Raw genomic sequence first — 13,187 nt, 5'->3', positions numbered from 1 at the left:
CTCTGTTATCAATCCAAAATAATTTTCCATGTTGCTACACAATCATAACAATATAATTTTATCTTTTATGGAAACAAAATATTCCACTGATAGACTTTGGGTTTTAATATTGTGTTATGAAATTGTTTGAATATTTTCAACATTAGAAGTGCATTTCCATAACCAGTCCTAAGCATATTACTTTCCTCTATTTTTATGGTATTTCCTTAATATAAGTCTCCAGCAGTAGAATTATTCAGGTAAATGATATATGATCATTTTTATGGCTCTTGAAACACAATGCCACTGTTTTTGCCAGTCTGATGCAATATTATACCATATGAGAAAAGCAGGAGTAATCCAGTCTCATTTTACCACAAAGTTACCACTATAAGGTGTCACTATCTTTAAATAATATTATAAATAAAAATATGATCAAATAAAAATATGATAAAGAGTACAGAAAGTGCCAAGTTCTTTCATTTGCATGCATGCACAATCAGTTTCTTCAGTCGTGTCTAACTCTGTGATCCTACAAACTGTAGTCCGCCAGGCTCCTCTGTGCATGGGATTCTCCAGGGGATCTGGAGGAGGATGCTCTCCCTCCAGGTGAATCTTTCTGACCCAGGGATCGAACCTGAGTCTTCTGAGGCTCCTTCATTGTAGGTAGAGAATCTCCACCACTGAGCCAGCAGGGAAGCCCAAGTTCTTTCACTTCGTTAAATCTATTTCTGGACTTTATTCTCTTCCTTTGACACAATTATGTGCTTGTGGTTTTATAACAAGTTCTTATATCTGGTAATGTTATATGTTCTTTCTTCATCTTTTTTGAACTGCTTTCTTAAATATTTGCTTAAATTTCTATACATATTTTAGAATATATTTGACAAAGTATTAAACTCACCACATCTCTCAAGGATTTCTCCAGGAAGAACTCCCAGAGTCTCCCTCAGAAAGGGACCCTTCTAAGTTCTTTCCCACTATCTAGTACATATATTTACTATGTATGTATCACACTGTGTTCTATTTGTTACTCTTTTCTATTTCATCCCACCTGACTTTGGAAAACTAATTGAAAGGATGATCTCTTATCTCTGTATCCTAAGTTAATGGCACTTAACAACTATCAAAAAATGTAGGCTGAAAAAAAAAATGTAGGCTGAATGAATGAATGAACATCAAAGATACCACTTAAATGAGTCAAACAAGCTATTACTGCTTGGCACTACCTTAGGAGCTGTGGGGAAAAACAAAGAAAGTAGAAAATACTGTCCTGTCTCTCAAGGAATCTATAAACTAAAAGGAAAGGAAATTAAAAGGAAACTACAGATATATGATTTTGGAGACTATGTAAGATTGTAACTGAAGAATGATTATGTAATTCATGTTACAAAATTAACAGAGAGCACAGAGAAGAATGAGTGCAGAAGGAGGTGTGAAGGATTCTTGGAACTTGAGACGGGCAGCATAGAACTAAGAGGATATGGATAAGTGGGAAATAAGTACAAAACAGTCATTGGGAAAGAACAAAGGCATGGAGTGGGTATTTGCATGGTACTTGGGAGTCATGTACCTTCCCATTCTACAAACAGACTCAAATATTTGTGCCCCTAAAGTTTTACTCTATGTAGCAGAGAATTATGATATTTTTACCTGGAGTTCTCCAAGTTTCTTAGATGCTGGTGAAACAATGGTAAAAAATCCATCGATGTGATGGGTTGGAGAAAGCTGGGCTAGTCCACTGATCTGAACTCTACCAACTGGAAGATGTTCAAGTTTGGTGATTACTTCCAGCACCAGCACAGCCATATCTAACCAGAAACAATTACAACATCAGCAGACGGTTTTCATTTACTTGTTTTTCTTTGGAAGTGGGCAGAGGAGTACACTTTACCAAATGTTTTTACTTAAAAAAAAATCACTTTATTTTCAAATAAACTATATATTACCATATCAATCAGGGGGTGGGGAAGAGTGAAGCCAAGATCAAAAAAACAAAGTTTTAGAGAAAAGCAATGACAAATATCTCAAATGGAGGGAAAATATTACACAGAAATAGTTAGCATATCAACTATTTGATAAGGAAAATACCTTTAAGAGTATTTTTTTTTTTTTACATATTTGGCAAGGATTCAGGCTTTAGTTTTGAAATAAAAAAGTAAAAATTCTCAGTTTTTAAATTCTCACCATATCTAGTTTTGAACTGGACAAAGGGCTTCTCTTATATAGATGCAGCAGCTGGTCCCTGCTTCTCAGGAGTATTTTATTACTTATTCCTCAATAATAATCTGGAGGACTGAAATGCTGAGAGCACTTAGAACCAAAAGGAACGGAAATAAACTCCTTAATGGATTCTTCAATTGGTTGCTTTGACTTAACACCTTCATGGTCCCAATTTATAGCAGGAAAAATACAATGCATGCATATGCAATTTGAGATTATTTCAGATCAGTGTAACTTCTGAATATTTTCTTACCAAAGTTGCAAAAATGATTTATTTTCACCAAATGTTGAATGCTGTAGTGAAAAGAGCACAATTAGAAGATATGTGACTGTGTTGTGGCTCTGATATTCATAGTCTATTTCTGTGAAAGCCACAGCTGTCTATAAAATAGGCATCATAATACCTATATCATGGCTGTGAGGAATGGTAGTACTGTAAATAAAACACATAGCACAGAATCCTTTTATGTGGCAGTTGCTTAATGGCTGTTATATGACTTTAGGCAAATTACTTAACACATCACAGTCCCTGACTTATCTAATCATGTAAGTTACCGGGAAATTTTATGAACTAATAGGTGTAAAAGTGCTTTGTAGAGTATAAAATAATGTGCATGTATAGAATACGAGAAATGTATCAACATTTGTTGCTTATTTACTAACATCCAGGCTCACCTATGTCTCATTCATTTTCTTAATCAGATATTTATGGTATCTTTTAAAAGTTCTTATCACTTTCTACCTAATATCATAACTAAACTTCTCTGTTAATTTAGTTAGAATTAGATACCATTTGGATTAAATCTTTTGATTCATTTTTATAATCTCCACAGCACCTAAGCACAATGTCTGATGCATGCTAAGTATTTTATACATATTTCTTGAATAACTGAGCTTTTTTCTTTATATTTTGATGTCTTCAAAATTTTCTTCTGGAAAGAATGTAAACTTAAGCACAAGTTAATCTTTAATTCACCTCTGGCTCTCTTGTATTCTTAGCCCAACAATACTTACATGATAAATGCTTTTTACTGACTTGAATTGACTTGATAAGTCCACCATCTAAAATGTATATATGAAAGCTTGACTTGAATAGAGAAATAACACAGTATATTCAGAATGCCTTCCTTGAACAGAAATGAAATTTTGGCTCTTGGTTCCCAGTAGAGGGATCCTCCCTTCTCTGAAAACCTGTACTACTAACTCACTAAAACACTCAACTGGTACTTGGCATGTATTATTTTGTATTATTAGTAAATTTTTATTACTAAATTTTATATCCTTACTATTAGAAAATTTTTCCCTTGAGTATAATGGAAGTTCCAGAGTAGAGATTATAGTTATTACTTAAAGAAGTACAATGTAGTGACAAGTGAATGAGTCTTGGTGTCAGAGAGAAGTGGGTTCAAATTCTAGTTTTGCCATTTATCAACTATAGAACCTTATATAGAATATTCATTTCACCTCTCTGAACTTCAGTATCATTGTCTATAAAACAGAGAAAATATCTATCTTTCAGGGTTATTAAAGATTAGAAAAAATATGTATCAACTGGTAGCACACAGTATACTCTAAATAATGGTGGCAATTATAACATCTCTGAATCCTCAATAACTAACAGTGCCACAGCTACTAGGAACATAATAATACCTACTGTTAACGACATAGCTACATGCATCTTACTACGCAAGCAGATGAAATGACAAGACAAAAACATACCTGTTAGATAAGAGGTAAACTGCTTTGGACCACAGCGAATAGCATAACGTGTAGTTGTTCTCACAGCTTTTGGTTCAGTCTGCAATGCATCTCTGGGACAAAAGAGGGTTCCTTCTGATGTTTCTCCCCACCATCTCACCCGGACAAGTACACAAGCAGGAGGCTTTGCAATCTTCCATATGACTTTATTAACAGAAAGTTTCAGAAAGCAGCGTAGCTGGCCTTCAACCAAGGGCGGCAAGCTTGTAGATGGAGAAATATCACTTAAACCTGTGGAGGAATCCAAGAATACAAAGTCAAAATTTAGTCTAAATATAGAAAACAAATAATCTTCTTTTTGAATGAAAAACACATAAAAATATTTTAATCTCTACAGAGAGAAGGTTAATTCTATTTATCCTAACATATGAGAAGTAACTAGCAAACCAGACCACAGAATAACCTATCTGGTCACCTAAGCCACCCTGAAAACTAGTTAAGTGTTCAGGATTGGATTCAGGTTACTGTGAGGAAAGAACACACCAACTTAAGACATAGTAGTATAAACGCTTCTTTAACTGAAAGATACTAAATGAAAACAACAATGATACAGTTCAGTTCAGTTCAGTTTAGTCGCTCAGTCATGTCCGATTCTTTGCGACCCCATGAATCGCAGAACGCCAGGCCTCCCTGTCCATCACCAACTCCCGCAGTTTGCTCAAACTCATGTCCATCGAGTCGGTGATGCCATCCAGCCATCTCATCCTCTCTCGCCCCCTTCTCCTCCTGCCCTCAATCCCTCCCAGCATCAGGTTTTTTCCAGTGAGTCAACTCTTCCCATGAGGTGGCCAAAGTATTGGAGTTTCAGCTTCAGCATCAGTCCTTCCAATGAACACCCAGGACTGATCTCCTTTAGGATGGACTGGTTGGATCTCCTTGCAGTCCAAGGGACTCTCAAGAGTCTTCTCCAACACCACAGTTCAAAAGCATCAATTTTCTGGTGCTCAGCTTTCTTCACAGTCCAACTCTCACATCCATACATGACCACTGGAAAAACCACAGCCTTGACTAACTAAAAGGCTAACGGACCTTTGTTGGCAAAGTAATGTCTCTGCTTTTTAATATGCTATCTAGGTTGGTCATAACTTTCCTTCCAAAGAGTAAGCGTCTTTTAATTTCATGGCTGCAACCACCATCTGCAGTAATTTTGGAGCCCCCCCAAAATAAAGTCTGACACTGTTTCCACTGTTTCCTCATCTATTTCCAATGAAGCGATGGGACCAGATGCCATGAATGATACAGTATATAGATTTTAAAAAATCTCTGAAGTGAGATTAAAATTTTTCTTCCAAGTACTGCTATTCTGATTATGGCAATGTCCAGTTTTAAAGATGCTATTTTTACCCAATTCTCATACTTTAAAACTGTCACTAAATATAAACAGCATCAACTCCTGTCAATTCACAAATGAAATGCACACCATACAACTCAGTGCTTCCATAAAGACCACCTTAAACTGTGTCTTTTCTTCCTGCCAATATCATATAATCAATGAGGACAGAAAGTATCACCTTTAGATTCTGCCACTATTCTTTAGCATAGTGCTATGTTCATAATATTTATGGCTTTTAGACAGATAACAACATGTAAAGAAGGCAATTAATCCTGACTTTCTATAAAGCTTTCCTTTAATGACCCTGATTGTCTTCCCCTTCACTGTATCTTTTAACCATGGCTCACAGGAAGTTTAAGAACTTATTCCAATATTACACACACCTTTCTATTCTTCTCACTTTTCCTTTGGAGAGTGGTCATGCCTCAAGAAGAAAATACACTGAAGTCTACCAGATCAGAAATTTATATAACTAATTCTTTGGATTTCCGAGAGAACACCCCCTCTGCTTTCTTGAGTGAAGACCCACCATAATATTTATGAATAAGTAGCTTCAATACAAAAATTATACACAGGTGTGTGCATGACTATTACTGTATATGCACATGGTATAATGAGAAGGACATTAGGATGTTATTTCAATTTTGATTTTCCTCCTATCAACCAAATATACTTGACTGGTTTGAGGTAGGTAGCACAGCACTGAACACTTCCACACTTCTGTTTCATATCTTGCATCATTTCTGGAAGGAAACACATTGCCTCAAAACTGCCTTAGTTATCTTTAAACAGCAGATAAGATTCATTTCTAGACTGCAGCTTTAGTCCTCAACCCAGGGGCCTAATGCACTATCACTATTCCAAATACCTCTTTGCCTATAATGTAAAAAGGCAGAGTCACCCAGTTTTTGTTTCAAGGCAGCTCTGCAGAGATTCAGTTTTGTTTCCTGATCTGCCCTGGGTTCCCAGGGTGACTATTCTTGCTGAAGCTAACATTCCCCTGGTCTCCTGGTGAGCCTGTGTCTCCTGAAGGGACTAAACTGATCAAGTCCTCCTGTTAAGCTTTTTCACCATCTCAAATCCTTCAAAGATCTTCATACCCTCACCCCCTACCACACTGTCAATCCTGTCTTTATTTCTTTCTCCTCCATAACTGGCTTTTCCCTACTCCCATCTGTAGCCTTTCATGATTCATAATTGCCTCACACCTCAGTCATTCAACTAATATTTATCGAGTCCTGCTGTGTGCTAGTTTTGGGGGATTCAGTAAGGCCTAAAACGTGATCCTTGCCTATCAGGATTACCGACATACTCTCCAACTTGTTTTTCTTCCAGTCCCATAGGGACCTGCAAAGCTCTACGTCCCCTTTTCCTGCCCCCACACGTTTATGAAAAACATTCCTAAGTCACGGGGATTTAAGGTACAGCACGGTGACTATAACGGTAGTGTACTGTATATTTGAAGGTTGCTAAAGAGTAATCTTAAACGTTCTCCTCAAAAGAAAAAAAAATTGTAACTATGTATGGTAACGGATGCTAACGAGACAACTGGCAATCATTTCGAAATATATACAAATATCCAATCCAAATGTACACCTGAAACTAACATAATGTTATATGTTAATTAATCCTCAATTTTTAAAAAAAACCAAAACAAAACCTACAATTTTTTGTTCTCTTCCTTTGGAAGCATCTCCTTTTAGCCCTCCCCTCATTCAAGTTATTCACCCACTTTGCCCTAGTCCAGCCCCTATACCGTTTCCATTCGCGGGAGGGTTAAATGCTCTCTTTTAACCTTCTGATGCCCTGGTTTATTTTCCCTCCGCAATCCTCTTCCCCGCTTTTTTAACAGGCGGCTGTGGGAGGTCTTCCTAGAATGCCTAGCGCCCCGCTCCACGAACTCCGCCAATCGCCCAACTACGCTTTCTTCCACCTTTGGTCACTCAGATTACCTCTCTTCTTGCGGCTACGGCCTCCCCCAGGCCCCTGAGCTTTCCGTTGCTTCATGACGACCCCGAGCTCTTCACCAATTCAACTACGGCTCCAGCACCTAAGCTGTAGCCTCCCGCCATCCCTTCCCAAGGCGCTAGCGTCCCCCGGCAACCGGCGCCGCTGGGCAGCCTGGGAGGCAGGAAGAAGTGGTTCTTTCTTTAACAGTCTCTGGGAAGCGACGAGAAAAGAAGGCGCCAAGACTCTTTCCCACCAGTAGACTACAACACCCAGGATGCTTTGCTACGCTACCTCTGCAGGGTTGAACGCGGTTGCCTCCAACTGCGCAAGCGCACGATGCGCTCTTTGAGGACTCCATTGCCCAGGGTACATAGGAGCGCTTCTCTTTCCGGCGAAGGTCGTGGAGTTCTCTCGTAGGGGTCTGAAGGGTCAGAGACTCCGTTACCCAGCTCCCTTTGTAGAGTGTTGCTGCGCACTTCCGGTGGAAGTGCTGGGGCGAGGGGGTGGAGTTTACAGAGCCGGTGGGCGGTGCTGCCGGTAGCTGGGTGCTGTCTAAAGGCTACAGGGCGTCGCTAGGGGAGCGAGCTGTGATCGGTTGGGCCGCACTTAGCGTGGGACGAAGCTTCGGCTACTGTTCGACTACCTGCGGCCTGGCCTTCATGTCGGCCCTCGAGAAGAGTATGCATCTTGGGCGCCTGCCCTCTCGCCCTCCACTACCCGGCAGCGGGGGCAGTCAGAGCGGAGCCAAGATGCGAATGGGGTACGTGACCCGTACCTCTTCTCCCTAGAGGCCCGGCCCCGACCGTTGGAGAATGGTGGCTCTCGGTCTTTAGAATGGCATGGCAAGGCAGGCTAAGGATTGAGAGAATGTTGGCGGCGGCCTGGAGACGTTTACATGAAGTAGAAGGCAGATCTGGGGACTAGGGGAGGCGCCAAGTCACTGGAAATTAGAGGGCAAATAGTATTGGAGGGAGACGGGAATGAGGCAGAGATTGAGGAAGCTGAGAAGATAGTTTAATAGATGTATGAGGCACCTCAGAAGAACGGGTGGAGGTTTGAGAAAAGGAAAAAAGAGTTGTGACAAACGTGGGGGAAAATCTTTCAGGGATGGTTGAGGGAAATGGGAAATGACTAAGTGAAAAGTTGAGGGAAATTAGGAGAAGAACTAGGGAAATATTTGGGAGGAGTTTCTGTGAAAACTAGATAATAGAAAGAAGCTGGGGGAAACGGGACACCTGAGGCAGGGTTGGAGAAGGAAAGAGAACTAGGGAGCAGCAGGTTCTGGAGAGGCATATTCAGGGAGTGAGCAAGTGACTTAGAGATTAGGTCTCTTAAGGGATGCTGAGAAAGTGTGGAAAATAGGCCTAAGGAGAGATGGAGAACATAGCCAGGAAGACTGTTAGGGGTGACAGGAATGTGCTGAGAAGTAAGGGTAGGGAATAAGGGGAGGAGTGATGAGGGAGAGCACGCAGGGGTTTAGAGAGTGACTGTGGGCTCCAGAGATTGAGAAATAAGTAGGAATAGGGTTTAACTAATGGCTTACTGCAGAGAGAAGGTCTGGAAAGGTTCAAGAGGAAGATTTGGGGAATTGATTTTTGCAGGGCAAGTAGGTCTGGTGGAAGTTATGTACTGGTCTGATAAAACTCAGTGAAGTATTGAGAGTAGCAGCTTAAAATGTTTTGGGGGAAACCACCATTAACTGGAATGGGAGGAGCTGTGTTGACTTTTGGAATTTTAGGTTGTTGAATGAGCTGGGCCAGGTTGGGGGAATCTAAGATGTAGGGGAGAGAGTGTAATGAGTTGAACCTGGGAGGGGTAATTGCTCCAAAATAGGTAATTGATCAGGTAGTCAGTTTTGAGGTGTGTTTGTAGTATCAGACAGGATTCTGGAGACTAGTGACTGTAAGGGATAGAAAAAATACTTAGGTATGTGGTAATCAAGAGTGTGTATTTGGAATTCTAGAGATGGATTGATATTTTTGGAATAAGGACTAGAGAAGAAAAATCTTAAGTTCTGAAGAAGTAACATGTACAAAAGCTTACCAAAAAGGAGACGAAGATAGGAGATACAGTGCTGTGAAAACAGGTCCTAGGAATGGAGAGAAAGGAGAATCCTATAAATTAAAACAGTAGGGTAGAGGGGTAGTGAGAATGATTGGAAAAACCGGGGAAGGAAACAAAGACTTGAAGTGGAGACCTGACCGTTGGACAGAGTAGAAAAATGAGAAAACCTTGACAGATGAAGGTAGAAGGTAGGTCAGTGAATGCACACAGTATAAAGAGGTGGCAGAAGGCTGCATGTAAGGTAAAATGATGATTGTTTTGACTTTGGAAGACTAAGGTAGGGCTGTAACATGATCATGGAGGATCTGGAAGCTGATCTGTAGTAGATTATTTGGAGAAAATTAACCTGGACTATAAAATTAATATAGCATTTATTGTTGATATGTATCTTAGTTGCTGCCTTTTTTAATCTAAACTTTGGTCTTTCAGTATTCCAGTGCTCTTCTGTGAAAATATATAAAAATACTAGCTTTTTAATAACCATATGTGCTTCAGATAAGTTTAGAGCTTAGCTTCTCATGTTGGCAAAACAAGTTCTCTGAAGATGAAGAACTGAAGAAAAATGCTAAGAGAAAGTAAAATCTGCTCATTAGTGCCCACTTCAGCAGCACATGTACTAAAATCTACTTATTAGCTTAATTGTTAGTAACTTAGCCTCTTTAATGGAGAAGGCAGTGGCACCCCACTCCAGTACTCTTGCCTGGAAAATCCCATGGACGGAGGAGCGTGGTGGGCTGCAGTCCATGGGGTCGCGAAGAATCTGACACGACTGAGCGACTTCACTTTGACTTTTCACTTTCATGCATTGGAGAAGGCAATGGCACCTCACTCCAGTACTCTTGCCTGGAGAATCCTAGGGACAGAGGAGCCTGATGGGCTGCTGTCTATGGGGTCACACAGAGTCCCCATGACTGAAGGGACTTAGCAGCAGCAGTAACCTCTTTAAGGGCTTCCCTTGTGGTTCAGCTGGTAAAGAATCCACCTGCAATGTGGGAGACCTGGGTTTGATCCCTGGGTTGGGAAGGTCCCCTGGAGAACGGAAAGGCTACCCACTCCAGTATTCTGTCCTGGGGAATTACATGGACCAGTCCATGGGGTCGCAAAGAGTCGAACATGACTGAGTGACTTTCACTTTAACCTCTTTAAATAGATGCTTTGTTCCTCTTAATTTAGGTTAACTGCTTATTCTGGAAAATAAAGTTCTTTAGAAAGATGCTTCTTTATAGTACTGTGAAAAGAAGAGCATATATTGGTGAATTTTATGTGTTCCTCAAGGGGCTTATTTTCCTGAATTTTTACTTCCTTATTGGAACATAGGCATGCCTCATGTAACCCTATTGTTAGTGATAATATAGACTCTCCTTCCCTAGAGTCATCAAACTGGAAGAGAGCTTTGAAATGGTCTTATGCTTCATCATATGGTTGAGGAAACTGAGCTTTGGAGAATTCTGTATTCTGTTCGGTAAACTCGGAAGCAGGGAGTAGTATATTCTCTTGATAAATGAGAAAACTGAAATGCAAATCTTCCTTATGCTTCCTAGAAGCTTGGCAGTAGGGCCACTAAGGACTTGGATCTCTGGACTCTGAGACCCATTGTGTTTTTTGGGTTTATAATTATTATTGTTGGCAATAGTTTATTTGAGTTATGTATCTTATTCCTTTGCAAATACCCTGGAATTCAGTCTTCCTTTTTTTAAAGTTGGTCCTAGTTTATAAAGTCTCACTTCCGCCAGTTTTGAATCATCCTGTATTTCTAACTTCTTCCCACTTGCTTTTTTAAATCTTCCCATCTTTTCCACTCCCCAGCTTTTCTCTTACTCTCAGGTTGGAACTGTTCTTTTGACAGTATCTTATATGACTTACTCTTTTAACTATTTTCCATAATCTCTTGCCTTCAGTTTCAGTAAACCTTGTTTAGCTGTGTTTGCATATTCAGGGTGGTTTTGAGATTTTGGTTTTTCTTGAGTTTCCATAATTTATTTTTTTCCAATTGAATTTAGTAATTCCAAAGTATTACTGGATAAAGCTATAATAGCAATTACTTTTTTCTTTTTGTTAGTGCTGTGTGCCAGGCATTGTGGCAGTAGTTTTTTTTTTTTTTTTCCTCTAAGGCATTTTATTTGTAGGTATTACATCCCTAGAAAAAGAATCCAAGGATTTTCCCTCCTGTATGTTTTGGTCTTGCTTCTTCATGGTCCATGATGCCAGCTGAGGTTGTCAGTACAATGAAACCAAACTGACGGGATGGGAGCAGGTTATTCTGCCATTTTTCTAGATCTTTGAGTTGCACATCAAATCTGGGGCTGATCACTCCACACTTATTTAGCCTGCCTGTGAGGTTCACAACAATTTTCCCAGCCCTGTGATCATCAATGATTTCAAATTTGCCAATGTAACCATGCTTCATCATCACTGTTAGAAACCTGACGATGACCTTGGAGCACGGCTGAATAAGCACCTGGCGTTTGCCTCTCTTTTCGGTGTTGTTGATACTCTTGAGAGCATCAGCCAGGACATTCATGCGCACCATTCTGGCGGCACGGAAAGATGGCGGAAAGAGTGTGGCAGTAGTTTTATGTATGTTATTTCTTGGGTAAGGCCTGAAATCCTGGTTTTATTGTTCCCTGATAAGATGTCAGTAGATGATGCTCAGAACAGTGGTTTTGAACTTTTTAAAGCTTTTGGAACTACTCTGACTTTAGAGCCCTGCTTGCAACTGGTATTAGTCTGTTAGGTTACCATAAAAAAAATACCAAATTTTTTTTCTCAGAGTTCTGAAGACTAAGAAGTCCAAGATCAAGGCACTAGCAGATTCCGTGTATGGTGAGAACTGCTTCTTGGTCATAGATGGCAGTCTTCTCACTGTGTCCTCACCTGTGGGAAGGGGAAAGGAAGCTCTATAGGGTCTCTTATAAGGTTACTAATCACTTTTATGAGAGCTACACCCTCATGACCTTATCACCTCCCAAAGGCTCCACCTTTGAAAGTAACATTGTAAGTTAGGATTTAACGTGAATTTTGGGGGCACAAACATTTAGTCTATTTCATGTGGTGTGCTTAAGGATGTTTTGAAAGTCACTATTTTAGTACATTCCATTACGATTAGAGAGACTGTAAGTCATTTTTCAGTATGGTTTTGGATCATCAATAGTAAGTACTTTGTTTCAACAATTATCTCTTAGTTTTATAGTGCTTTAAATGACACATATATATTAGTCCCTTTTTTATATTATTCCATGAGGTAAGTTGGGGCAAAGGTTATTATTTTCTTTTATTGAGAAAACTCAAATGTTCATTGACTTGCCTAGTATCACAGATATTAAGTGGCAGAAACAAGACTTCAGAAACCCAGATTTATATTGGGTTTTTGTTACTATTGTTGTTCTTACTTATTGTTCAGTCAGTCAGTTGTGTCTGACTCTTTGTGACCCCATGGACTGCAGCGCCCCAGGCTCCTCTGTCCTTCACTTTCTCCCTGAGTTTGTTCAAACTTATGTCCACTGAGTCAGTAATGCCATCTAACGATGTCATCCTCTGCAACCCACTTCTCCTCCTGCCTTCAATCTTTCCCAGCAGCAGGGTCTTTTCCAGTGAGTTGGCTCGTCACATCAGGTGGTGAAAGTATTGGAGCTTTAGCATCAGTCCTTCCAGTGAATACTCAGGGTTGATTTCCTTTAGGATTGACTAGTTTGATCTCCTTGCTGTCCAAGGGATTCTCAAGAGTCTTCTTCAGCACCACAGTTCAAAAGCATCCATTCTTTGGTGCTCAGTCCTTTTTTATGGTCCAACTCTCACATCCATACATGACTAGGGGAAAAAACACAGTTTTGACTATACAGACCTTTGTATGCAAAGTGATGTCTCTCCTTTTTAATACACT

General features: G+C 40.0%; 3 protein-coding genes across 9 annotated transcripts in view; 1 reads left to right on the top strand and 2 right to left on the bottom strand.

Moving 5' to 3' along the window:
- Positions 1-7,703, bottom strand: part of C2CD3 (C2 domain containing 3 centriole elongation regulator) — a 123,964-nt gene extending 116,261 nt beyond the window's left edge. For 4 of the 6 annotated variants that reach the window (XR_002311300.2, XM_070473260.1, XM_070473262.1 and 1 more), the window contains exons 1-3: positions 7,535-7,703; positions 3,922-4,191; positions 1,633-1,790 (exon numbers count right to left, since the gene is read on the bottom strand). Coding sequence is in view for 5 of the 6 variants with exons in the window: in XM_070473260.1 (XP_070329361.1) it covers positions 1,633-1,790; positions 3,922-4,191; positions 7,535-7,601 (495 nt within the window). In the remaining variant the exon portion in view is untranslated. Of the gene's footprint in view, positions 1-1,632; positions 1,791-3,921; positions 4,192-7,245; positions 7,502-7,534 lie in introns of those variants that run through there. The other 2 variants (XM_070473263.1, XM_020879845.2) reach the window with 2 other exon arrangements.
- Positions 7,704-7,902: 199 nt separating this feature from the next.
- The window catches only part of PPME1 (protein phosphatase methylesterase 1), a 53,814-nt gene continuing 48,529 nt past the window's right edge, over positions 7,903-13,187 (top strand). For both annotated transcript variants that reach the window (XM_070473264.1, XM_070473265.1), the window contains exon 1: positions 7,903-8,003. In XM_070473264.1, the coding sequence (XP_070329365.1) occupies positions 7,903-8,003 (101 nt within the window). The remainder of the gene's footprint in view (positions 8,004-13,187) is intronic.
- On the bottom strand, positions 11,395-11,861 carry LOC139037119 (small ribosomal subunit protein uS8-like). The gene has a single exon (XM_070473266.1). It carries the CDS (start codon positions 11,835-11,837, stop codon positions 11,445-11,447), a length of 393 nt encoding a protein of 130 aa, XP_070329367.1. The 5' UTR covers positions 11,838-11,861; the 3' UTR covers positions 11,395-11,444.

Source organism: Odocoileus virginianus, chromosome 10 (assembly GCF_023699985.2).
Source record: "Odocoileus virginianus isolate 20LAN1187 ecotype Illinois chromosome 10, Ovbor_1.2, whole genome shotgun sequence".
Classification (NCBI taxonomy): domain Eukaryota; kingdom Metazoa; phylum Chordata; class Mammalia; order Artiodactyla; family Cervidae; genus Odocoileus; species Odocoileus virginianus.
Note: the sequence above shows the minus strand (reverse complement) of the source record. Positions and strands in the feature narration are given on the sequence as shown.

Bases quoted from the DNA above. Each gene is read 5' to 3' on its own strand.
- LOC139037119 (XM_070473266.1), bottom strand. From the start codon at position 11,837: ATGGTGCGCATGAATGTCCTGGCTGATGCTCTCAAGAGTATCAACAAC.